At 43.3% G+C, this 27,096-nt stretch overlaps 1 protein-coding gene across 1 annotated transcript in view; it reads right to left on the bottom strand.

Moving 5' to 3' along the window:
• tnfaip8l3 (tumor necrosis factor, alpha-induced protein 8-like 3) overlaps window positions 1-17,662 on the bottom strand; it is a 28,049-nt gene extending 10,387 nt beyond the window's left edge. Inside the window, exon 1 of the mRNA XM_061813808.1 lies at window positions 17,321-17,662. Within this exon, the coding sequence (XP_061669792.1) occupies window positions 17,321-17,366 (46 nt within the window). The 5' untranslated portion in view covers window positions 17,367-17,662. The remainder of the gene's footprint in view (window positions 1-17,320) is intronic.
• Window positions 17,663-27,096: the final 9,434 nt, after the last annotated feature.

Genomic DNA, 27,096 nt, shown 5'->3' with positions numbered 1-27,096 from the left:
TGGAGCCAGTCAAGTATGCAATTCTGCGGTATGCTTATTATGCATCGAGCAGTAACCACACTTCGTTAGTTATGCGCTCTAATAAGATCCAGCACAAGAGTTTGGCGCAGACTCACGGACGTATAGATAAAATTGTGGTTTACATTTTACTACAGGCACATTCTTGCCAGAACTTATACTGCTGTGGTCAGAAAAACAGAAATTTGGTACCCTTTTTTTTGTTTATTGGGTGAGCAATTCACTGTTGGCTGAGGTCTTTACTCCACTGCCAAGCTTTTTTTTTTTTTGGTGCCACGTCTGGTTTCAATGAAATCCATATTTTGATGGATGGATGGCAACCAGTCGAGGCTGTGCCCAGCCCCCTGCCCGTAGCCCTTTGAGTTTGGCTCCAGCATTCCCGCAACTCTTGTGAGGATAAGCGGCTCAGAAAATGGATGGATGGAAGACTCGAAACGCAACTCGTCATGATGTTGAGTGGAATTGTTTGAAATGGTTGAAAAATTGAGCTTGTTACTCTTCAACCAGGTGCTCCCATCTTGGGGTAATGGGAGACAAAGACACACAAAGTCTTACTTACAGTATGTTCAGTCTACTACATAAATTTGGTTTGGTGCTGACAAAAATGTCACGTTGTGAAGGTCAGATGTTCGAAACAGAAGTTTTTTTTTTTTTTTTTTGGGCATATTATAGCTATTTTGCAGCGCAGTGTGTGTTTGGTCATTTTGACTTGAGTTGGAAGCTAAACGTAGGTAAGCAGCAAGATGGTGGGAGCAAACTTGACGACAGGCAACAGTGGACAATTGTTAAAAAATGAGGTCAAATGCGTGCTTCAAGATGTTTAATTCCACTCCCACTTGACGTTTAAACAGAAAAAGAGAGGCACGTTGATTTTAATTTCATTACAAAGTTTCAGCTCTAAATTGCCCCTAGGTGTGATTGTGAGTGCGACTGTCTCTTTGTGCCCTACGATTGCTTGGCAACCAGTTCAGGGTGTACCCCGCCTCCTGCCCTTTGACAGCTGGGATAGGCTCCAGGACTTCCCGCGACCCTTGTTAGGATAAGTTGCTTATAAAATGGATGGATGGACAAAGTTTCAGCGAGGGCGGCATGGTGGAGCAGCCAATGCTTTGCCTCACACTTCTGAGGTCCTGGGTTCAATCACGGACCCGCCTCTGTGGAGTTTGCATGTTCTCCCCCGTGCCTGCGTGGGGTTCCTCCGGGCACTCCGGTTTCCTCCCACATCCCAAAAACATGCAACATTAATTGGACACTCTAAATTGCGCCTAGGTGTGATTGTGAGTGTGGCTGTTTGTCTCTATGTGCCCTGCGATTGGCTGGCAACCAGTTCAGGGTGTACCCCGCCTTCTGCCCATTGACAGCTGGGATAGGCTGCAGCACTCCCCACGACCCTCGTGAGGATAAGCGGCTAAGAAAATGGATGGAAGTTTCAGCGAGTATTTAATGCATAAAGAATCCCAACGCCAACTAAAGTAGGATCGTTGTCGCAGTGTTCAAACACTTTAGGTAACAGCTATTTGAACAATCAGGCGTATTTTACTTCCTCTGCAAAGAAATGCCCAATATTGGTCCATCACTTGGTTGTGAAACTCATCTGTCGCGAGTCGAAGTGAAAATTCAGCCGAATCTTGAAAAACCCGCGTAAGATTTTCTTTTGTGTGCGTTTGTGAACAAATGACCAAGAGAGTGATATCGGCCCGTTGGTCAGAGGCTGCTGCTGGTTTAGTTATCTTTGGAAGGCAAAATAGTTGACACAGCTTTCATAGCGGATCTAACGAGATTTAGCCGAGCTCACGTTTGCCAACGCGTGGGATTGCGGGCGGATCCATTCCTGTGAATCTGCCACTTTGTCTGCTCGTACTGCGGTGAGAAAATAGCTGGATGCACTCCCGCTTCCCAAGTGCGTCGTCCCCGGGGACAAACGCAACCGCACCGACCTCGCATCAATTCTAACAAAATGTCAGAGGAAATTCACTTCAACAGAACATGCCTGACAGCTTGCCCTTCCCTATCTCCCCCCCCCCCCCCCCTCAGGCCTTCTCTTTGCATCAAGTTTTTCTAACCGTTAACATTTTAATGACCTGCTTGGTTAACAAGAGGACGACTGAGGAGGGTGCACCACAGCATGACTGGCGGGATTGGCAAACTCCCCCCATTCCAAGTCTCTCCTCCTCTATCAGTCCTATAAAGATTGACCGGGATTTCAACTGGCACTGTCATGTAATTACTCAAACACGCCAGGTCTGAAAAGAAGGTAGCTCTCTGGTCTTCACGCAGACAGGCCAGATGTCTTGTTCGGAGTCACGCCCATGTTACGTCTTTCCTGAAGGCGGCCAGTCACCACTCCATGAACAACAATTGAGGGTGTAGAGCGGCAATCAGAGTTGCAGTGTTGATCTATAATTCTTAAATTGCTCTCATGGTTTGCTTGAAAGTCCTTTTCATTTAAGTAGTATTATTATTATTATTATTTTTTTTTTTTTACTGTGTTGGAAAGTTGAACCCGCGCGTTTTTCATTGGAACGCCACTACACAAGTCAATGTTGTACATCCTCCTGATGTATCATGTAGCTATTCTGATTCCATGAAAGGTAATGACTGTCATGTGCAAGGCTTGGCCACTGCCAAGAGGGGCGTGGCCACGCCACTGCTGTGGGTGGTGACACCTGTCACCATTCACAGCTGTTTCACACTGGGATTGTAATTAGACAGGCATTTAAGTTGGAGTTTTTGTCGCTGCCATTTGCCAGTTCGTTGCCTTGCGTTATCGAGTTGCATTCACTGCCTGTGGGACTCTCTGCTCGACGCATAAGTTAGAGTAACCCTAGTCAGAGCGATTCTGTGCCCTTTTGTCTGATCCTGTCCTGTTGAGTTGTTAGTTTGCTCTGTAGTCATTGCACCTTGATGCATGTCATTTGGATCCCGCCTAGCCTAGAGTTTCTGTAGCTCTGCCTTGTCGGACCGATACACCGTGTGTGACCCAGTTTCCGGAATAAACTACATTGAACATTATGCCTCTGCCTCGAAGTCCTGCACTTGGGTCCCCCCCTGTACCGAAGGTTCGTGACAATGACCATGTAAAATGAATGTCTGACTTTTTGAGAACTCTGCAGGACATTCTCTTTGAAACTGACTTTTTTTTTTGTAAACTGCGTAAGAGACCTACTGTATGCAGAAATGTTTTCCAATTAATTCTGCCAAATGGAGCTAATGAAAGATGATCTTGTTGTATACAGGCGGATTTTCAACCTTTGAGATGCACCGATCTTAGTTTATTTTTCTAATAAGAAATAATGAAAATGGAATGAATCCATTCCAGGGCATGAACTATGACACAAACCTTTTCAGTCTTTCCAACAAATATGTTTTGTGGAGGTTAAATGCGTACTTGTCGCTATGTTGTCTACGTATGTTGCCGGACTGTTTTTGTTCAGTAGCCATTACTATGCTGCGGCATTGATGCTACCTTATTTAGTCTGCATTGTTTGCTAGCATTTACTGTAGCTAGCAGATTTATTGGGGGCATTGGGGACGGAATTCAGGATGACTTCACACTTACGATTGAAACGCTTTCGTATTTACAAGACGGAAATGTTCTCGTGCGCAATACAGGTCTTTTCTCATAGTCAAAAATCATTTGTAAAATGTTGTCAGATTTGAGAATGAATTTCCTTTCGCTCACAGATGTGCGCACTGACTGTTTTGTGATCACCCCCCCCCCCACCCCCCAACCCTTCAAAGACTAAATGTTTCTTATGCAGTGGGAACGCAGACAGTTTTCTGGACTCTTTTAACCTCTCACTTGAAAATTGTTACATTTGAACCCTGCAAAAATATACACTTTAATGGCAGTTTCAATATTTCCACTATTACCATTTTTCCTCATGCTAAAGTCCAATTTAGAAAACACAATAGCCTCTGTGTGCACCACATTTGTATTAAATGTACAAAAAGTACAAATTTTTAGATTTTTGTGCACTTTGATACACTTTAGTAAAGATCATCCCATTTTCAGGATAACAAAGATATCTTTTAATTGCTGTCAAATATCAAAACCGTTCCATTTACACTCAAAATGTTTGGTTACAAAAAAAACATTTTTTAACACTTCCATCAAAATCCATTCAGAGTCAGAAAGGGACAAAGAGCCTTTAAGCTAATTTGTTTCTTTGTAGCTCATCTGCGTGGCGCCTTTTTTAAATGACCCCGTCCCCGCAGAGTTGAGGCCGAAACAGGAAGCGGCAGGAGATGCGACCGATTAACACGCCATCGTCGGCTTGATTGCCCGTCACGGAGAACGCGACACCGGCGACCTCCGCCTCGGCTCCCATCGCGGCCGCTCAGTCTAACGGTTGCCGTCTTCTGGGAACGGCAAGTGGTACGTAAGAGATCCCATCTGATCGCATAGTGGACCTCGCGCCCTTTGACCTCTTATCTTCTTCAACACTAATTTTTCACGCAGCTGCGGTCTGCTATTGTTGAGTTCACACAGAGCAAGCCTGGCTCATCTGCTCGGTCGGGCATGGGAACTGGACCCGAGCGGCTTGGGCTTCCTTGCCTCCACTGTGGGAGCTTTTCTCTACCACTTTGCTCTGCCAAATCTTCATCACGAACACATAGCAATACACGGGAGTGTCATGCAGCAAGCCTCTTGCATATAAACAGCAAAAGGGGCTTTTTTGGGGGTGGTGATTGTGGTTTATTAAGTGATTGTATACAGGCAAGTCCGGGAAGTATGGCAGTAGTGTATACTGGAAGAGAGATGAGTGTGCAAAGTAAATGACAGGAAGGTCCCCATCTCATGTGGGGCAGTAGTTCCCAACAGTAAAAGTCGTCGTTCCCATAAAGCAGATGGAATCAATGACTGGGAGTAATGTTCTATGCTCTATGTTAAAAGGCTTTGAAGTTTTATCATTATAAAATGTATGCAAATTTTGACCATCGATGCTGTTTCACAGATCTTCATTTGACAAAATTGCATGCTTAGATTGAAGATTTGTTTAATTATACAATATTTTACTCTCCTTTTATGACAAATTTGTTTTGTTTAACTGGAGAAAAATAGGCCTCTAAAAGCAAATGTGATTTCCATCCATCCATTTTCTTACCACCCTGAAATGGTTGCCAGCCAATCGCAAGGCACATAGAGACAAACAGCCGCTCTCACAATCACACGTAGTGGCAATTTTAGAGTGTCCAATTAACGTTGCATGTTTTTGGGATGTGGAAGGAAACCGGAGTGCCCACTCGGAGAATAGCCACGCAGACACGAGGAGAACATGCGAACTCCACACAGGGAGGGCTGGGATTCAACACAGGTGCTCAGAACTGTGAGGCCAACACTTTACTGTGCTGGCAGTGTGATTTCGCTTTAAAAAAAAAAAAAAAAAACTTGACTGATAGGAAGGTGTAGATTAACTGTTCCAAGTGCGCTAAAAAAAAAAAATCTTGTGCCACGTGCTCTAAAAGGCTAAAAGATTTTTTTCTTCTAAATAAGACGAGCACATGCTGTTGGTGTAAACATAAACATAGCCTGTGCAAAATGACATTGCACTATGAATGTAAATATTGCTCTGATTAAAGTCGTTTTGCATGTGCATGTGCAACGTGAGCAAAACATTACTAGATAAATGTCCAGTTCAGATGTGTAATCAAGTGCTCGTGTTCTGGTGCTATTCTAAATATATCAATCCTAAATTCTTGTGTTCCGTACAAATCATACACGGCAGATTCCTGCGGACACGTAGGTGTCTCCGCTGAATCAATGAAAAGGTCCATTATCCCCTCCTTTTTCTTCTTCTTTTAGAAGCCGGAATGATTTTTTTCTGTGACCAACAGCACGAGAATTGTTCCAGTAGTTTTGGGGCAGTTGTTGCCACATGCTCAAAATGAAGAATGATTCCAATTAAATCCAACGAGCACCGTTACGCAACAAGACAAGAGCTCTTTGTTGACCGAATACAGCGAAGATCACCGGACCAAATGTTCATGTTTTAGTCGGAAAACTCCTTGATGTCTACCTATAAAGACATTTTATGTTTTTGTCTTCACGACAAGCACAAATCGTACCGCAATTATTGGTGCTTTTCAATGCAAAAAAAAAAAAAAAACTCATCTGACTTAAATTCTCCTAAAGGAATCTAAGCTTTTAGGAGAGAAAGCACAGGAGGGGAGAATTTTTGCTACAAAAAAAAACAAAACGTACATTTTCATTTCGCGGCATTCACTCAAGAGGGAAAGGAACTATGTATATATGCAGTTTGTGAGCTGGGGCGTGCATAATTGAAGAGTGAGTGACGCAGATATAGAAATGTGGCGAGGGTGGTAGGAGAAAAAGGACTAACTGCAGCTCCTGTCAAAGTGCCTTTGCGTCAGATTCACCTTCCCACTCACGCGTGATGTCACCTCGAGCATCATCGCCGCTAACTCTTTTATTTTGTCAATCTCCTCTTCTCTCGACTGCATTTCACTCAGCTCGGCGCCAAGGAAGTGAATGTTTTCCGGCCCCGGTTAAGTAGCTCCTGTCACTGGCGCTGGCCAAGTCCCAGCGTGGCGTCACGTTGATTGTACAGAGACCCACACGGCGCCGCAAAGGCTCCCACTCAACGCGCAGTACGCTCAGGCGCAAAACTTCCAGGCCGTGCCAAAGCTCCCCGTAACTCTGACCGGGAGGCTTGTTTACTAGTCGACCCGTTCCGACTCAGTTTACGTCCAAATGGGCCTGTGGGAAGCTCGAGAGAGGTTCAGTAACCAGATGCTGAGGCTGCTGTTCCTCTTGGGGGCCAAGAAATGGGGGCGGGGTCTACTTTATTAATGAATCCCAATGAACAATTAATTTGCCTTTGTAGTCACGGACATCAACCAAATGAGACAAAGTTGAAATGCTAGTTTGAAGACATTCTCACTGAACTTGAACGACCAACTGGATAATAATCAATAAGTCACACCTCTTAAAGGCACATAACAAATACTTCCGTGTGTGTGACTTTTGTAATAATGGACCTTTCCGACCTGTCAATCAGTCGTACAATGATAGCCAATCAAATAGCTGCAATAGCTGTACAATATCAACAAATACAAGGCTGTATGTTCAAAGGTAAGTGAGGGAGAAGTATCTTCTCCGAGTTTGATTTAATTATTATCAGTGCTTTATACATTGCGGGAGAACAACTTTCACTTTGTTAGTGTATCACTGACCTGCTAAATGAAGTGTGTCATGTTTTATGCCGAAGAGTCGGGTTGGGGATGCGTAAAATCCGCGATGTCATGCAAGAGAAATGTCTATTTGCCCATTTGTATCACATCAGACTTTTAAGACAGAGCACTGGGTTGCATTACGAGCCAGGTCAAATGAATACACCCACTCACTTATAAAGACTACAATAATATTACTTGTGATCTTTCCAAGTAATAAGTACTCACCCTGCTTGACATGCGCAGTACGATTCCACTATTTTATCCTGTTGGATTTCAATATGAAGTTTGTGAGGCGTCAATCTTTTTTTGCATCGATTGCCAACGTTTCGCTGTAACTCTGACATTGCGCCCTGCTCCGTCCAAAATCTTAATTCTGTGTACATATCCTTGCGTGAAATAGTTCAGACCCTTCTGTAGAACTCTCTCGGACAAGTCTGATGCATTTGGCAAAAAAAACCATACCGCTAAATTATCTGGAATACGCGATAGAGAATCCAATTCAAACCTCTTCTGTTCAGTCGCCATTTTGGAAGCTTGTGGGACACGGCAAATGTAGCTAAGGGGGGGCGTAGTTTAAGATTACCAGTCGGAAAAGTCTATTACGCTTCATGAAATCTTATGTTGTGTGTTCTTTACACAAATTAATTGAAAACATACACGTGGGGTATTATGAGATTTTAATTCACTTTGATGGGGAACATTTATTTGATAATGAATTGCGAAGTGAGCTTGGTCTTTGTCTGAATTCAACGCCATGGAAATTTCCTTTTCCATTAAGTCGAAATCACATTTGAAAAATTTTATTAAAAGCTCAGAATTTTTCTTTCACAGCACTTCCTCTTAAAGCTGAGGCTTTTGATTGGCTGTATCAGGTCATGTGCCATTTTGCCATAGTCCCAAACCTTTTTTTTCCCCTAAAATATGACTTCAAATCTATTAGTTTATCTGTGAAAAGGCTTTGAATACAAAAGGGAACTTTTGATCACATGACACTGATTTTTGAAGAGTTCGATCTTTATAAGTTTGGACTTTTTTTTTTAAAATGGATCATTCTCTGACTGTACCTAGGTTGTCATAGGAAGCAATATTGTGTGAATTATGTACATTTGTCATTAGGTCAATACGGTTTTTCACATGCTGTCCACATACGTACTGATTACCAAAGAAGAAGAAGTTGATCCAAACTTAAAATTATTAGAGTGCTTATAAGATGTCCAACTTTTTTCAGGTTTGATTCCAAATGGTTTTCAATCTCCCAAGCAAAGAAATCGGACCCGAGACTAAATCTGATGTGGTTCTGTCACTTTGTGGGTTCTACAGTACAATTAGTAACCACCGGCGGGCACATCTGCTCTCCTCACATGGTGAATCGGTCTCCGTTGAGGCTCGACCACGTGTGTTCTATTAAAAAAAATCCTGACGGATAAAAGTGAGCGACTGTGGAGAGGATAAGATAACGCTAGTGCGTGTTCAGCAGGTATTTGACCCCTCGGCATGATGGGAGCTCATCAAATGGTATGTCGACAAGCGCTGCATTGAAATAAAATCGCTTAAAAATAAATTCCGAACCTTTGAAATCGACTGCCGCTGCAGTTGTACATTTTGGGATTGGACCGCCCCCCCCATCCCTTCCTCCACCCTGTGATATCAAATAATCTTGTTAGCCCAAAGCTCAGCAAGCATCAAAAGTTCAATTGTACACTTTTTTTTTTTTTTTGTGGTGTATTTTTCCAAATCTTGTGGGAAAAAAAAAAAAAAACATCAGCCACAACAAGGGACTTTAATAATCAAAGGAGAATATACAATGAACGCTTTATTGCTGAGGATGTGGTCCAGACCTATCTGGTCTTTGAGCAAATCCAAAATAGAGGAGCAGAAATTATTTTCAGTGTCGTTTATAGTTTTACCCCTCCCACATGCTTTAAACACATCTGAACTCATTAAACGGAATTTGTAAAATATATCTTAGCATATGTTGTCACAACATGGGAGACGGTTCTATAGCAGCGGAAAAGTAAAATAATTCACTCTTACTGTTTGCACACTGGCAACACTGTGGAGGAGCTGTAGAGCGTTGGCCTCACAGTTCTCAGAACCTGGGTTCAAATCCCGGCCCCGCCTGTGTGAAGTTTGCATGTTCTCCCCGTGCCTGCATGGGTTTTCTCCTCCCACATCCCAAAAACATGCAACATTCATTGGAGACTCTAAATTGCCCCTAGGTGTGATTGGGAGTGCGACCCGTCGTCTGTCTCCATTTGCCCTGCGGTTGGCTGGTGACCAGTTCAGGGTGTACATTGCCTCCTGCCCGATGACAGCTGGGATAGGCTCCAGCGCTCCCCTGACCCTTGTAAGAATAAGCGGCTCAGAAAATGAATGAATGGATGGATGGTAAACATGAAGATATTCACCAAACCATATTATTTTGTCTAATGTCTGCTAGGTTATTGCTAACATAGGATGCAATACGACATGCTAAAGGAAATCAGCATACTGAACATCTCTAGACCATCTTACAAGTTGATGGGCTAGGTATTCCACCCATCCATCAATTTTCTTTGCCTCTTAGCCTCACAAGAGAGTGCTGGAGCCTATACCAGCTGTCAACGCGCAGGAGGCGGGGTACACCCTGAACTGGTTGCCAGCCAATTACAGGGTGGGCTAGGTATTAACTAGTGTAATTGTCACCAGTACCAGTTGTATGCAGTTGTCAAATAGTGCACAGTGTTGCCTTACTATTAACATGTCCTGCTCGTATTCGTAGGTTGTCCTACTAGTGAGGAAAAAGAGCGTACTAGTACATAGACCTTGGGCTAGATATCAAGAATACATATTTAATAAAAGCTCAAACGTCAGTCCAGAGTCAGTTTTTTCAGAATTGATTTGCTATTCTACTAGTGCACTGCAGGAAACGGTACTAGTACAATGACCCCAAGTTAGATATCCCCTTTTGGAAGCTTTGAATATAATGAAACCTTCATTAGGTGAGCAATTTTAGGTGGATGAACGACTTGAAATGACGAGCTGGAGATATTTTGGAAAATCATCGGGAGGAACTCAACAGGAAGTTGGCCTCTCGAAAATCTTGCCGCTGCTTTGGTAATCGGGATCCAGCTGGATACGTTATTCACTTTGGCCTCGTGAGCGCGATCGCATTGAGAGGAAAACCCAAGCGCCGCTCTCCTGGGCGGCAGCGGGCCCACGCAACACGGCCAACGAATGACGAGGAAATAACTGTGGTTGGCTTCTTGTCACAAACGCAGATTTGAAGAGTTTTCTGGGCCTCGGAAGGAATAAATTCCTCCTAGAAACTTAACCCCGTCCCCTGACAGCGTAAATCCAAACACACACGGGGGGCATGTGTTCGCTCTAATCCCGGCCTACTCGAAAAAGTGCCACATTTAATGTCGTCAACCACAACTATATTTCTGGTTTGCCTGGTGCTTCCCACAGGCTTTATTGGATAGAAAGAGGGGGAAATTGGCTGTAATTTAGACACAAAGGAAGAAGCACACTTTTAAATGGTTTATTCTGGGGTGTGAATGATGTAATAGAGTTCAATGACAATTTGGAGGCTCACAGTTTTGGCAAACTTTGGTTTTCTTGTGGGTTTGAGCTCGTGTTGCTCCAATTCATGAGCAAATGTGAGTTACAATAAAGCCTCGGTTCTCGAACGTCCCGGTTTTCGAATGAAAATTTCGAGATTTTCGTGTTTGTTTTCGAACGAAAATCGGTAATCGAACGTCCCAACAAAACCTGTAAACAACCTATTCCCCGTGGCCAGACCAGCTCACCCACTACGCGGCGCTTTGTTGTGAATTACCACGCCGCTGAAAAAACCCGGAAATGACATAATGCGGGCGGCACAACCAGTGCACTTTTGTTATTCTGTCCAACGCAGCCTCTGTTCACAGACGTGTCCCGGTAGTGACTGTTGTTTTTCTTCTTATTGAGGACGACCGTATTAACCCCCAATCATGGCTCCAAAGAAGGCATGTTGCTTGTTTAAAGTTATTCTGCACTTTTGTTAATTAAAAAGAAAAAAGGCTACAAGGCTGCGGGCCGAGTCGCTACAGTTACGGCAATGCGCTCCCAGTCTAGCACACTCTCCTGCTAAAGCATACATTTGAAGCAAAAAATAAATATATTTCTTAAATTATTTTATTATATAAAGTATTTAAACTATTCATGTATTTCTACTATGCAGTTTATTATCACGAATAGGAAAAAAAAAGCTTTAAAAAGCTAGGCTTGGAACGCATTATTTCCTTTTCCATTCATTGTAATGACAAACATTGATTTGGTTTTCGAACAAATCACTTCTCGAAGCGTTTTCTGGAACGGATTGTGGTCGAAAACCGAGGCATCACTGTACTGCCAAAGTACAGTTCAGTTGTTTAACATTTGAGTTCAGTACATTTTAATTTGCTTTAAGAATTATTTTTTTTTTTCAAACGTTGAAGCACATTTTTAATTTACATTCAATATGCAATACATTTTCATTGAATCGTTACTTTGGTAAAGTAGCTGTTCTCAAATTCTCAAGTTTTGTCTTTACTCAGATCAAAAATTCTTAGATTTTGACTTTATTATCATAAATCAAAAATGCTTTCCTTATAACTTTTCATTTTCATTTTTTCCCAATTCCATATATATCATAAAAAATTGTATTCCGTGTTTAGTCTCAGATATTTTTTTCTTATTTCAATTTTATTCCTGTCAAGATTGGGGTGTTTTTCTCTATATCAAAATTTCACTTTCATTTTTCAAAATTGCATCGTTTTTCCTCATAGTTATCCCTTTATGAATATAATCATTTGTGAGCTGTAACAGCACAACTATTGACTATCATCCACGTGAGGTCTCGTAGCGCGAAAAACTCGAGTAGGGTCAGTCAAAGGCACTACTGGCTGGCCCTTTTGAATTAAATAATAAATAAATCAGTATTGTCATGGTGACTTGGCTCGCTTCCTGTTTCTCTTGGCCGTGAAAATGATCTCGATTCTATTCATCAGAGGAAACGTGAATTCACACTATTTCTTTTCTTTGCATGACCGGCCGCGTGCTATAAACAAGCATGTTCTGCACTAGTAGCTGTAATGTGAGTCATTTAGGTTATTACTGTTCTTGCTGAACATTGGGGATAATAACACGACATGAGGTGGAATTATTAAGGTAATGCCTCCTTATTTTCCTACTCAGACTTATAATAATGAGCAGAATTGGTTCTGTTGTGCCACAGTTAAGTGTGAAGACAAAAAAAAAAAAGTCTGGTGCTGCCTTTCACACCACCTCATTAATTACATTTTTTTTTTGCTTGCACCATCGCGATCCACTGAGCCCCGCAGTCTCAAGCCAGACTTGGACACGGCACCAGCAGTCCAGTCGTCGGTCTGTGTTTGCTTTGTGTCTCCAATCGAACCGCAGAACCTTGTGAGGCCTGCTCAAAAAACGCCTCAGCGGGTTTCGGTCCGTGTTTCAGGAGCTCAAGCGACGAGAAACCAAATCCGTCTGTGAACGCTCCACAGATGATACTGAAACGTCACGTGATGTTTATGACACCTGGAAGGAATGGTGGGGGGGGGGGGGGGGGGCATATCTCCTGAGTTCCCTTTTCCACTGTCAGCTTTGTTCATTTTTTTTTTCTTTTTCTCGAGAGTTTGAGTTTAGAATTTTCCAGAAGCAGCTCGGGAGTCTGGGCTGTGGGTGTGTTGTCGTGTGCAGGAGTGTGCGGTGACTACTCTCCGTCTGTGGATCCGATTAAAAAAACTCGGGGAAGCGTGCCAGACCGCGACACTGTCTCACATGGAAAGCTGTTTGAGAATTTATTACTTGATAGCCATCCTGAGGTCCACGCACTAGAATGCGCTTTGTACTCACAGCTAGGACAATCCAGCACATTAGTAGAACCGGCTGGCGACGAGTGCTGCTTTTTAATTACCAGTGTCGGATCAAAACTAATAAAAGTGGAAGGCAGTAGTGGAGGAAAACAAAATAGTTACTCGTGAGAGGAAGTGTGCCTTAGTGTGTTAAATTGTCTTACTAGTGAGGACAAAGAGCGAATGAGGACTTGAACCCTTAAGTGGCTATCAAAGAGGTCGCATGAATGCTCAGCTTTCCGTTTGGCCTGTGAAACAAGCACGGGCGGTCTAGTGCACTTGCGCGTTTGGACGCTTTTGAATACAGCCGAGGATTACATTACTGTTGTGTCATCAAACAGCAACTGCACTTTCGTTGTTTATAAAACAACCCAAAAGCAGCAGCCCTCGCGCCGCTGCGAATGTCACGACTGCTTCGGAACGAGTCAAAGTTCCAACGCGATGTTGAAGTCGGAGGAAAAAAAAAAAAGCGTGGAAATAACTCCAGCAGATGGCAGATTGATTTCTGGGCAAATGAATCATCGGGATTAGGTTGCTAAAAGAGGCTGTGAGCTGACTCATGGTCCAGTGTCCACTAGTTGCAGAAAGTCGCGAAAAGTATCAACTTTGCCACCGGGGAGGAATATCGGGAGGGGAAAGTGGAATGGATAGTTTGAAATAACAATACTCGATGATGGCAGAAAATTCTTTGAAAATATTTCCATTGTTTCTTACTGCCATCCAGGCGGCATGGTGGAGCAGCTGGAAAAGCGTTGCCCTCACAGTTCTGAGGGTCCCGGGTTCAATCCCCGACCCGCTTGTGTGGAGTTTGCATGTTCTCCCCATCCCTGTGTGGGTTTCCTCCGGGCATTCCGGTTTCCTCCCACATCCCAAAAATATGCAACGTTAATTGGACACTCTAAATTGCCCCTAGGTGTGATTGTGAGTGCGACTGTTTGTGTACCCCGCCTCCTGCCCGTTGACAGCTGGGATAGGCTCCAGGACTCCCCGCGACCCTCATGAGGATAAGCATGCATACATGCATTTTCTGAGCCACTTATCCTCATCAGGGTTGCAGAAATTCTGGAGCCAATCCCATCTATTTTAAGGCAGTAGGCAGGGCACATAGAGACAAACAGTCGCACTCACAATCACACCTATGGGCAATTTAGAGTCCTCAGTTAATGCATGTTTTTGGGATGTGGGAGGAAACCGGAGTGCCCGGAGAAAAACCTACGCAGGCACGGGGAGAACATGTAAACTACGCACAGGCGGGGCTGGGATTTGAACCCCAGTCCTCAGAACTGTGAGCCCGACGCTCTAACCAGTCACACCATGCCACCTGTTTTTTTTTTAACTTAACGATGCTCCCCCGCTTGCATGGTCTGCGTCAGTGACATGATGCCAATTATTTTTATGTCGATCTCGCTCTCATCCTTGCTGTGACTTCTGTGGGGAAGCTTTTGACAATTTAAACATCTCGCCAGCTCATCACCTCCTGTCACCTCTGACATTTCCCGACTGACGTTTTGTCCACTTTAGCCTGAAATGATGCTGCCAGAAAAAAAGTTTAAAGGTTGCTTTACATTCCGATGATATGCCCCTTAATCATGGAAGTCAAAACTGTCATTGGCTTATTTGTGCGCTCCAGTAGTACAATAAAATGTGACTTAAACTGTTTCCAAAACTGAACCTCCAGAAACCAAAAACTTGAATACTTTTTTATACTTTGCATATCATTTGCTAGTTGCGGGAAGCAATATGCTACACTTGAATGCAATTGATTTTGTTTTCCAACGGGGGCTGTATGACCTGCTTGGATCAAATATATTCCCTGATGTAGGTCAGGGGTCACAGAGAAGAATACAGAGAGAGGAAAAAAAAACAAGTGGAGGGAAGTTGCATGATAAAATATGATTAAAAAAAATGCTTTGCTAACACCCAGAAAGTTCACCTCAAGCACAGCAGGTCAATATTTACTCTTTTGACACTTTGTTCCAGCTTACAAAATAAGTAATAGCACTTATAATTTAACACTAGCATATCTCTCATTCATTTTCATAGCCGCTTATCCTTACAAGGGTCGCGGGAGTGTTGGAGCCAATCCCATCTGTCATCAGGCCGGAGGCGGGGTACACCCTAAACTGGTTGCCAGCCAATCGCAGGGCACATGGAGACAGACAACAGTCGCACTCACAACCACACTTGGGGGCAATTTAGAGTCGTTTCGGGGATGTGGTAGGAAACCGGAGTGCCTGGAAAAAACCCACCCAGGCACGGGGAGAACATGCAAACTCCACAGGATTTGAACCGCGGTCCTCAGAACTGTGAGGCCAACGCTCTAAACACTTCTTCACACGTTCCGCCATCTCTTATATAACAAAACTCCAAAAGCCCTTTCGTAGTAGCACAGCTTGTCGTCGTTAAATATCGCAAAGCCGAATTGTTGACCTTTTTCTAAGCCAGCCGTGCCACTTTTTCTTTCCCTTGACAGCCGACCGAATGATAAAAAGTGTGGTGCGGCCGCAAAGCAGGATGCATTTAAGTATGAGTCAGACTGTATTAAAAAAAAAAAAAAAGTCATTTTCCTTCGCTCTCACAACGCAGTCCAGACGGGAAAGTCTCCTGCGCTTGAATTTATTCGGTTCTACAGTCTCTGACACCAAAATGAAGTCCAATCGGCGGTCTCAGACCACGGCCGCGTATGAAAGTCGGGCTGCCACCTGGCCCGCACGTCCGCATTCCCGCCACCTTTGCCAGTGGATCAAAAGACCGACAGACAATGTGGCAGATGGACAAACAGATGGGGAGAAGCGGTCGGGGACGCTGCCCCCTCGCACCGCTCGGACGCGTCGACGACCGAGCACGTGTCGGAGCTCGCCGGTGACTGGCGGCGACCGGGCCGCCTTTCGCCGCCAGACGATCCCGCCGCGCTCTCCGTTACTCATTGGCATCGAATAACTCACAGCGGCTGAGACGTTTGTGCGGAACAACGGCAAATGCATTTTTTTTTGGATGGGAGGCGATTACAGGACTGATGAAAACGTAGTTTAGGTGCTTGAAAAAGATTTCATTTTTTTACCATTAAAATGCATTTTAATCACTTTTAGAGTGATTTATAATGTACAATATTTGTAAGATTTGTTTAACAAGAGGGTGAGCGTGTGATTGAATGACGCCGCTTAGGCTTGGATTAAGTGTACATAGTTACTTTTTCGTACTTAATGCAGAGTTACCATCAAATATACTATACCCGTTGGTGTTACAACTAATATAAAATCAAGAGTACCCGTTAAAGTTACAGTATTTCTAAGAGAAAGCCAACGGCACCCATTCACATGAGTAGCTGTATTAAGTCTAGAATATTCATTATAAAACTAATTCTAATCTAAAAATGTGGGAGAACCATAATGGTTTTGTTTAATATTAAATCTGGAACACCCATGATCCATCCATCCATTTTCTTTTGACGCTTATCCTCACAAGGGTCACGGGGACTGCTGGAGCGTATCCCAGCTGTCAAAGGGCAGGAGGCAGGGTACGCCCTTAACCGGTTTACCAGCCAATCGCAGGGCACATAGAGACAAACAGCTGTATTCACAATCACACTTAGGGGCAATTTAGAGTCTCCAATTAATTATGCATGTTTTTGGAATGTGGGAGGAAATTGGAGTGCCCGGAGAAAACCCACGCAGGCAAAGTCCACACAGGCAAGCCAGGATTTGATCTTCCAAGACTTCAGAACCGTGAGGCCAATGCACTAACCAGTCGTCCACCATACCGCCTCCGGGTCACAGGTTGCTGGAGCCTAACCCAGCTAATTTGGGGCGATAGGCGGACTACACCCTTGACTGGTCGCCAGTCAGCTGCAGGGTTATTACTTTGAATATTAAACATAAAATACTCAAATTAGCCATCAGAAATCACATTCATTACAGTTACTTCCGATGAACATGTCCATCTGTGGCACGCCATTAAAATCTTGGGCTAAAGTTTAATCTTTTAATTCTTGAGGAAAACGTTCACATTCTCATCACGTGCAACTGATCCAAACGACTTTTCCGTCTGCCAATCGGAGTAACTCATGAGAGTTAATTGCGGAATAAGATGTCGAATACCTGGAGAGCCACATTTCGTACTACTTAGCGAAAGGTGTTGGCGTTATCACCTGTAGAGTTAGCGCATCGCGTTAAATGCAACGGAGTGTGCGCGCGCCGTCCCGTGAACCGAAACGAAGGTGATCCGCATACCTGGGGAGAGGTCTCCATCACTCTGCTCTCCGGAGTCCGAGTCCATGTTCACCTGCCGGACACGGGGAGGTTGCAGAAGCTCTCCGCTTCCTCCTCTTTTCTCCTCTCCCGCAAAAAAAATAAAAATAAAAATGTAAACCAGACTTTTATTTTGTCTCCGGTGAGCTCGCTTCCCCACCCCAGGCCCCTCGGATCACTGCAGCTGTCGGGCGAACGCTACCAAGATCTTTTGCTGACTTGTCCTTTTTCCTTTTTTTTTTGTGTGTGCTCCTGCTCTCTTCTCCAGACTCCTTCAGTTTCCCTCTTTCCTGTCCCTCTCATCTACTTTTCTGACGCCCCCTCCTTCCCCTCCGTCCCTCCGGGTCCGTCCCCTCTCTTTCTCGTCCCGCCTCCTCCTCCTCCTCCTCCTCTCATCCGGTGCTGTCCACTCCAACTCTTTCTCTACCTCTTTGTGTATGCAACCTATTCCTCTCTCTCTCCTTCCTTCTCTCTCTCCGGGTGAGAGCGCTGCCTGTGTTTTTAGCAGTGGGAGAGCCTCATTCAAGGCAATTTAAAATTCATGCCAGCAGTAGAAATCCCATGACCTCTTGCTGCCGGCTCTCATAAAAACCAATCCCTTAACTACCCACGTCGGTCACATGACGTGAGGTCAGTCGCTGTAAATGCATAATCTCTCGATTCAATCTGGGACACTTTAGGATTGTAAATAAACTCAAAGGAGTGTTATGGAAACATGCTTTAGGTCAGGGAACCGCAACTGATCTATTTATCGTGGCTTTTATTTGTTTTCACGTCGGCCCTGCTGGTCTTGCAAACTCCACTGTGCTCGGGTGTCCTTGAATGAACTATTAATCATTATTCCCGCTCTCAGTGTGACAAAAATGATTAACCAGGTTCTTGTTTTGAAAGCAACGCCACACATCAAACATTGCATCTCGTAAAACGTTTTGTTTTGGTTTCATGACGGACGGTCAGCCACACCAGAGGTAAAAAGTTCAAAGTTGAAGCAGAGCAAATTTATTTGTATGGCACGAGGTAACTCAACATGCTTTACGTGATTAAAAGCATTTAAATCACAGGTGTCAAACTCAAGGCCCCGGGGCCAGATCCGGCCCTCCACATGATTTTATATGCCCCGCAAAGGCAAATCATGTTGTCAACTTCCGTGATTCTTGTTCAAATCTGTATCAAAACTTCAAATTGTCATATCATAAATCATAACGTTGAGGTATTGCAAGCATTTTTACATTAGCAAACCTCAGCGATAGTTGAAAAACCCATTACCCTTGATTTCTGATTCCAAAAGTAATTCATAAATTTCACGTGTCAATATGATGAGGCGATAAACGATTTTTATGGTTTCACAGTCGTGACGGCCCTCTGAGGGAAACCCGAACTGCAATGTGGCCCGTGACAAAAAGGAGTTTGACAAAAAAATAAATACAAATAAAAATACAAAAACAAAACATAGAAAAATAAAATAAAATGAAAAATACAGTTAAAATGGCACACAGGACAAGAAATATTTAAAAAATTGTAATCCTCTAAAAAAAAAAAAAAAAAAGACGAAAGACTTTTTAACCTGGATTTAAAAACATGCGCACTGTATGGAGCATAATAGCTAATTGTTGCTTCACCATGTTTGCTTTGGACTCTGTGCTCCACCATTTGACCTCAGTGTGGATCTCAGAGCCCCACTGGGTTGATATTATTGACCAGTAGCAGAACTTTAAAATATCTTCTAAAGCTGACTTTGGAATTGCAGTTATATGCTCGGACTGCTTTGTACTGATCACAACCTGAGCTGCAGCATTCTGAACGAGCTGCAGCTGTTTAATGCTCTTTTTGGAGAGTCCAGTCAGAAGACCATTACAATAGTCAAGTCTACTTGAGATAAAAGCGTGTATGAGCTTCCGCTGGTCAGCTTTCACTTCACTCTGGATATTTTCTTCAAATGGTAAAAAGCAGTTTTATTAATTGATTTGGTATGACTGCTGAAAGTCAGATCAGAATCTCTCAGACCATCAAGGTTTTGGACTTGGTCTTTTGGCTTTTAAAGATATTGAGTTCAGGTATTTACTAAAACCAATCTTTTTTTCTTTGTTTTCAGAACAATGATCTCAATTTTATTGTGGTTTAGTTGAAGAAAATTGAGGCTTATCCAGTTATTTATCTCCTTTAGACACTGACAACACCTCATTTGAACTGTAATCATCTGGAGATATAACTGTGTGTCATCTGCAGGTAGCATATACATGCTGAACAGGAGGGAGACCAAGAACTGACCCTTGAGGGACCCCATACATCATTGCTATTTGTTGAGATTGAGCGCTTCCAGTGGTTACAAAGTAGCTCCTTTGCTCCAGGTAGGACCTAAACCATTTAAGGACCGTTCCATTGAGTCGTACCCATGTTTCCAACCTGTTTAGCAATATTATATATTATGATCTACCATATCAAAAGCCGCACTGAGATCCAACAAGACCAAAATTGACACCTTTCCCGAGTCAGTATTCAACCTTGTATCATTTAGCACTTTGATAAGAGCACATTCTGTCAGAAACCTGACTGAAATTTGTCAAAAAGTCCATTTAAAGACAAGAAATTGCTGAGTTGATTTCAAATAACCTTCTTAAGAATCTTGGCTATGAACGGGAGATTTAAAATGGATCTATAGTTTGCTCACGTGGAATTGTCCAGTGCTCTGTTTTTTTTAGAAGAGGTTTAACAGCAGCTACTTCAAGAACTTTCGGAAACTCGCCAGACTGAAGTGAACAATTGATTATCTGGTGCAAATCAGCTAGCACTGATTTCACAATAGTTTTGAAAAAGTCAGATGGTATTGAGTCAAGACTGCTCGGTGATGGTTTCAGTTGCTGACCAGTTTTTTTTGGTGGACTATCAAATTCTGACATGATAATAGACCTTTCCCTACGTGGCTTCAGATGTAGTATCATTGTATCATTTTACTGATTTGTGCTGATATTTAACCTGATGGATCATATTTTTCACTAAAATAACAAGGAAATGTATTGCATTTATCAGCTGTTTCGCGTTCTGGATCAATCTGATCCGGGGGGTGGGCGTTCGGGTGTTGTGAGCCTGTCAACCACAGCAAACAGACGGCGAGTATTGTTGAGGTTCTGACTAGCCCTGACTAACTCTCGGTTAAAATGACAAAGACATTGTCCGTAGAGATCATCGTCATTTTGGAATTAAATTTTTCTCCACTTGCGTTCCGCTTTTTTAAACTTTGAGCGCTCTTAACCATCGCTGTGCTGTGTTTTCGGTCGCCTCAAGGTGGTGTTGGTCTTAGTTATAGGAAGAGGAGTGGCAGCATTCATGACATTTGTGAAGTTGTCCAGAGGTTCATCAACCGTCTCAGCAGTTACCGTTTGTGGCACAGCTGCAGTCTCCGTAAACTACAGTACTCTCATTTCGGCATGTGCTTGTCTGAACTTTTGGCCTGACAGTTCTGAGGTCCTGGGTTCAATCCTGGACCCGCCTGTGTGTGGTGTCTCCCCATGCCTGCGTGGGTTTTCTCCAGGCACTCCGGTTTCCTCCCACATCCCAAAAACATGCAAGGTTAATTGGACACTCTAAATTTCCCCTAGGTGTTATCGTGAGTCCGGCTGTCTGTCTATGTACCATGGGATTGGCCGGCAACCAGTTCTGGGTGTACCCAGCCTCTTGCCCATTGACAGCTGCGATAGGCTCCAGCACTCGCCACGACCCTTGTGAGGATAAGCGGTTAAGAAAATGGATGAACTTTTGGAAGAATATGTGATTCAAAGAAGACAAGAAAACTGGTCATAAATAGCCAGAATTTCAACATCCGTAGAGATGACCAGTCCTAAGATGTGACCTTGAGGGTGAGTTGGACTCTTAATATGTTGAGAGAGGTCAAATGTGTCTAGTTTAACAGAAAGTTCTTCAGATGTTTTTTCCCATGTTATTGTCAACATGAATGTTAAAGTCCCCTGTTATGACAAAATAGTTGTTTACAGTACAAATAACTGAGAGCAGTTCCGGTAGCCTCCTTTTGAAAGTTAAACATAGTTTGTGAACAGGACGAGTCTCACTTTTTCAGTTTGGAACTAATCCGTAAAACGTTATTCTGCTAATGAAAGGTGTGGGATCGGTGAGTGTGTATTTATTTTTTCACATCACTGTGTTCTTATGAAGATATTTACGTAATAACACCGTAATAACGCCGTTTGTGCGCGTAGAGTTCATTGGTCTTTCTGTCTTTAGTCCCCCGCACAGACTGCAGCGTGCGGGGGCAGGTGCGCGTGCAGTTGGTGGCCTGACAACAGTTGCGGGTCAAAACCACCCCCGGTGCAAAACTGATGGACGCTCAGCAGGAATATCGGGCACCAGATGCTGTTAACCGGCCTCGGGCTCACTTATCGCTTCAAAATTAGCCCGTGTGTGAGTGGGGGTACTTTTTGGGCATTTATCCTCATTGTGCATCTTAAGGTCGACCACTTTTACTAGTACTCACTTTAAGAAGTTACTTATTCAACACCGCAGTTTACTGGTAAGTTTTAATTGTGTACCAGTAGGCCAAAATTAGCAGTAGTCATTCTACTAGAGTCAAATTGTGTTGCTAGTGCGGACAAAGCGCACACTAGTGCAACGGCTTTCCACGGAAGCCTCATTAAAAGGATATTAGATTTCTAGCGCGCTCACAAAATCATTTTAATCAGCCGGCGCTACACTCCAATCCGGCGTGTCTCCGCGGGCGAGGGCAAACCAAAGACAGGACACTAATTGGAACTAATGACCGGCGGTGACTGCAGTTTTTTTTTTTTTTTTTTTTACAGCGTACGGAATATCCGATCTCACGAGAAACGGGTGCTTGAGTAGCATTGTCAATATTAACACTGCTGGTGTTGTCGACGGGATGTTTGGTGGCCTTCTCAAACAGTCTTGCGTTTGGAATGTAGAAACGCGGTCGCAACAAATTTGAATTTGCGCAAAGAACGGCGATGTGAATTGTCGGGTGTACGTCGTACCGTACAGGAAGAAGATGACCGAGACCAGCTGCGCATCTGACGTGTGAACACGCATTGTGCCAATAATCTTTACTGGAGGGCCAGCTCCTTCTGTTTAACAGCAAGTTGCCATGGTAGCGGTATGTTTGCAATATTTGCAAGTACGACTTTAACATGCCGAGTTGGACAAGTAGTGTGACTGCTTCTACAGTGCAAAGGTGTTGGGACACGTCACAAGCTAGGATGAAAATAATTTTATAATTTGAAGCTCCGAAACGGACAAGCCGAAAGAAACTTACTTTACTGTAAACGTCTTTGGACAAATTGAATATGCATACCAAAATTCTATCCATTCCATGAAAAGACTTGTGAGGGCGGCACGGTGGAGCAGCTGGTAAATGTAGGCCTCACAGTTCTGAGGTCCCCGGTTCGATCCCGGACCCGCCTGTGCGGAGTTTGCATGTTGTCCTCGTGCCTGCGTGGGTTTCCTCCGGGCACTTCGGTTTTCTCCCTCATGCCAAAAACATGCAACATTAAATGAATGCTCTAAATTGCCCATAGGTGTGATTGTGTGTGGCTGTTTGTCCCGATGTGCCCTGCGATTGGCTGGCAACCAGTTTAGGGTGTTCCCCGCCTCCTACCCTTTGACAGCTGGGATAGGCTTCAGCACTCCCCGCGATCCTCATGAGGATAAGCGGCAAAGAAAATGAAATATAGCAAATGGGGATTGTTTTGGAAATGAGGAACTTTTTGGGGGTAATCCATGACTCACGGGTGTTTGTCATTCACGGGACTCTGAGGGGAAACTATCGAATATTTTCGTGTACATTTCAGGCGACACACATTCCATGCGGCTGTGTTTACAGTCATGCAACACATGAAACAACACTTGTGCCCAAATTGTACATAAATATCTTGAAGCACGTGTGAGAATTCGGCTTTTGATGTACTTGCTCAAAGCTTTTCAGGCTCTGTCATTTCCGATGAGAGTCTTTTAATACTTTTCGGTCGGCCATGCAGAATGTCACGAGGTCAAACTCGCAAAACGGGTTTAGCGGACCTCCTGCGTTTGCTGGACTAACTAGCATAACTACTGCTTAAATTCACAGATGGGGGAGTACGCCAAAGCATTCGTACTCGACGCCAACTTCGCATAAAGACAAGATAATCAAACGAATAAAAGACACGTCTTTGTCAGCAAGAAGCGTTCACCCTCATACCAGCATGACGGCAAATCAAATTGAATTACGTTCACGATGAACGGATGGAAATCTCAAAGTCTGCGTGACGTATGAAAGCACAAGAAGTCGCATTAATGCTAAGAAGTACTTTCATCATCACTGGTTAGCAACATCATAATGTTATTTCAAACAATTCATCGACTTTTGTACTCTAAAAGTGTTGGTCTTAAATAATTGCACAAATACACCTGTGTGTTTACTCAGGGTGACCACACTTCGCGAGCCAAAGGGTCCTTAAATGTTTCTTTTTCTTATTGGGCAGAATATGCTACTGAGCCTTCCTCAAATTATTTCTATCGAAAGTATGGAAACATTTCGTGATATTGTAGGGCATTTTCACATGTCCGATGGTGGCGGTACTGCATGTGATTACAATACAAATCGGCCATGATTTTTTTGTTTACGCACAGAATACGTCACATCCGCGCAAGTAGGTCACGTCACTCGCCAAAATGGCGGCACCCATGAAAATTCGCAATTGCCGATTAAAAAATAATAATTAAATATCGGATTAACCTCAAATTTTCAAGGTACACTACATATGACACGACCTATCGGATTAAGGCTTTTCATTGTTCAGCGGACTATTCCTTTAATAACGCGGTTTGAACCCAAAGTTGCTAAAAATGTTTTCTTTCTGGCTGGTGTCTTCAGACAAACGTTAGATCCATGTGTATCATTTATTCATACAAATATTATATACTGTTTCTGCCTGAACATCTGATATTACTTTTGTCCCCTTTTACACACTTCGACCTGTTTTTCCAAATTCACAATTAGTTGCGGCTTAACCCCTACAGGAAAGTTTATAAAACACATCCGAACTGACACTGGTCTGTGTATTTTCAGTGACAATCGGGTCCTTCCGAGCTCCTCACTTTTCAACCATAAATGATATCCCGACATCATCTTTTAAAGCATCAATATTAAACAATATTCAACAACGTGCCGATCTGGAGCTTTGAAAACGATATGCCACTGCGTATTGCCAGCGAGCCAAGATTCTGGTCTGGGTTTCTTCCCGCTGACCACCGTGGCGGCGAGATGGGGCCTGCATTTTATTTATTTAATTTTTAATGAGGCACTTTGCAACTATTATCTTGATCATCCAAACCACAAGCTTGTATAAACATACAAAGTCTTTGAAGATAAAACACACTATTAAAAAAAAAAAAAAAAAAAAAAGAAGCCTCAAGCTCCATGGAAATTGCGGTTTAGTACGTCCGCTGTCAAAATTTGTTAACGATGTTAGGAAATGAGCACATTTACCCACTCCCCTTTCTGGTAGTCGTTTCCTTGGCAACGGGGGTCGGAAACCGAGAGAGACTGCGCGGCCGCTGGCATTTTGAGAATTTTCGCACTTTGCGTGTGGTGTACGACTCGCAGCCAGTCAGAGAACAGAAGGGAGGAGAAATATAAACTTTGCGCAGTAACGTTATTATGTCAGAGATGTTCGGAAGCCTCGCTTGCGTCACAACAAAACACTACTGCACGTCATCTTCACCCAGGATGCAAGGAAGTGGGAAAAGGAGGGAAAATCTAATTTGACATACAATGATAACTTGTAATTTAGAGACAGCTATGAAAAAAAAATTCTTTCATTGTTTTATTTTTGGTGGTACGGTACGACTTCGTTACTTGTAGTAGCGGGAATGGTTCCTATGCCACTTAATTCCATAAAGACTTAATACTTTCTTTCAAAAAAAACGTACTGTAATTCCCGGCCTACAGAGCACACCTGATTATAAGCTTCACCCAGTGCATTTGTAAAGGAAATACCATTTGGTACATACATAGGCCGCACCTCTGTGAAAGCCGCAAGTGCCCACATTGAAACACGAGATATTTACAAAGAAAGACAATACACACAAAGAGTTTTCAAAGTTTTAATACCTTAGCTTAGCTCAACATAGCAACAACACAGTAGCACGAACAGGGATGGTAAAATAAACATACCGGTACAGCACTAACAGGACCAGTTAAAAAAAACATGCCTTAATCACTTAGACGCAGCCAGTAACACAGCAGCAACACGCTAGCGAGGCACTTATGCGAGCGCAGCGCTAATAGGGCCAGTTAAAAAAATCATACCGGTAAAAATCACTGAGACATGGCTGTAACATAGCAGCAACACGCTAGCACGAACAGGGCTGGTAAAAAAAAAAAAAAAAAAAATATCTAACCCTAATCCTAACCCTAAAAAAAAAAAAAAAACAGCCATGGCAGCTACACAGTAGCAACACGGTAGCAGAGCCCTCACAGGACCAGTTAAAAAAAAAAAAAAAAAAACTAAATCACTGAGCTGGGGCAGTAACACAGCAGCAGCACGCTAGCGCGGTGCTAGCATGGAGCTAATGCTAGGGCGGTGCTAACAAGCCAGGTTAAAAAAAAAAAACATACCGGTAAAATTCAGACACAGCAGCAGTACGCTACTAACGCTACCGCAGCGCTAACAGGGCCAGTAAAAAAAAAAACAAAACAAAAACATACCGGTAAAAGTCACTTCCAGGGCACATATATTCCACCGGTCTCACTCACCTTTTCCGCTCGAGTGCCCTCTTGCCGCACAAATTACCCGCATAAGCTGCGGGGTTAAAAGCGTGTGGAAAAATGTGGCCGGAAATGACGGTAAATGGAAAATGGATGGTAACATCTCAGCCAACGCAGTTTTAAAGCATTCAACAACGTAGTATTCTTTTTTTTTATGTTTATTTTACTTATTGTTGTTGATTTTTGTCAGTATTACTAATGGAGAGGGACATGGAAATGTCTGGAGAGTTAGTGTGTGTGTGCGTGCAGCAAATTTGATTTGGAATAGGAAAGGACAGCATCTTGGCCGCATGTGATAATGAAGGCGTTTTTACCCTGGAGCTGTTAAATGTCAATACTTGAGAGTTTGTATTTAAAAATAAAACGTGAAAATGTTTATCTCCCGACCCCGTTGTTTACATGTTATGTAACCGGTTATTAAAATGAGTTTTAGAATGACAGAACTTTAGGGCTCTCGGGAATAAGACCGATTGACCGACAACATTTGAAAATAAAGTTACCCTTTCAGGTACTGCAGCCAATCGACCCGACCACTTCAAAAACCTCCAAGTTAGCAGAGACTGAAGAGGAGTCACAGAAAGACACAAGACCGAGTCTCTACACTCAATCAGCGGGTGTGGATCCAGCACCAGCCCAATTGAGGTCATCAACTCGTCACAATTTGCATCTGGGACCCGTGTCACAGTCTGAGCGCTCCCCTGTGCTGAAAAGTCTCCTTGTGATTAATGCGAATACGTTATTAACAGGGGAACTCTGGGTACGTACTAGTCACTTACTGGTTTTTAATCAGAAAGCAAGTGTGATGGGGTTTTGAAACATTATTCATATTTGGTAACACAAAAATGCTTCTATAAATGTTATCATTTATAATACGTGACATTTTGAAATTTTTGTACAGATTTTTACAAGAATCATGGAAGGTGATGCAAATGATTTGCCTCCGCGGGCCGCATAAAATCACGTGATGGGCCGGATCTGGACCCCGGGC

Source organism: Syngnathoides biaculeatus, chromosome 3 (genome assembly GCF_019802595.1).
Source record: "Syngnathoides biaculeatus isolate LvHL_M chromosome 3, ASM1980259v1, whole genome shotgun sequence".
Taxonomy (NCBI): Eukaryota; Metazoa; Chordata; class Actinopteri; order Syngnathiformes; family Syngnathidae; genus Syngnathoides; species Syngnathoides biaculeatus.
The sequence above is the reverse complement of the archived record's forward strand: the minus strand, read 5'-3'. Positions and strand labels throughout refer to the sequence as shown.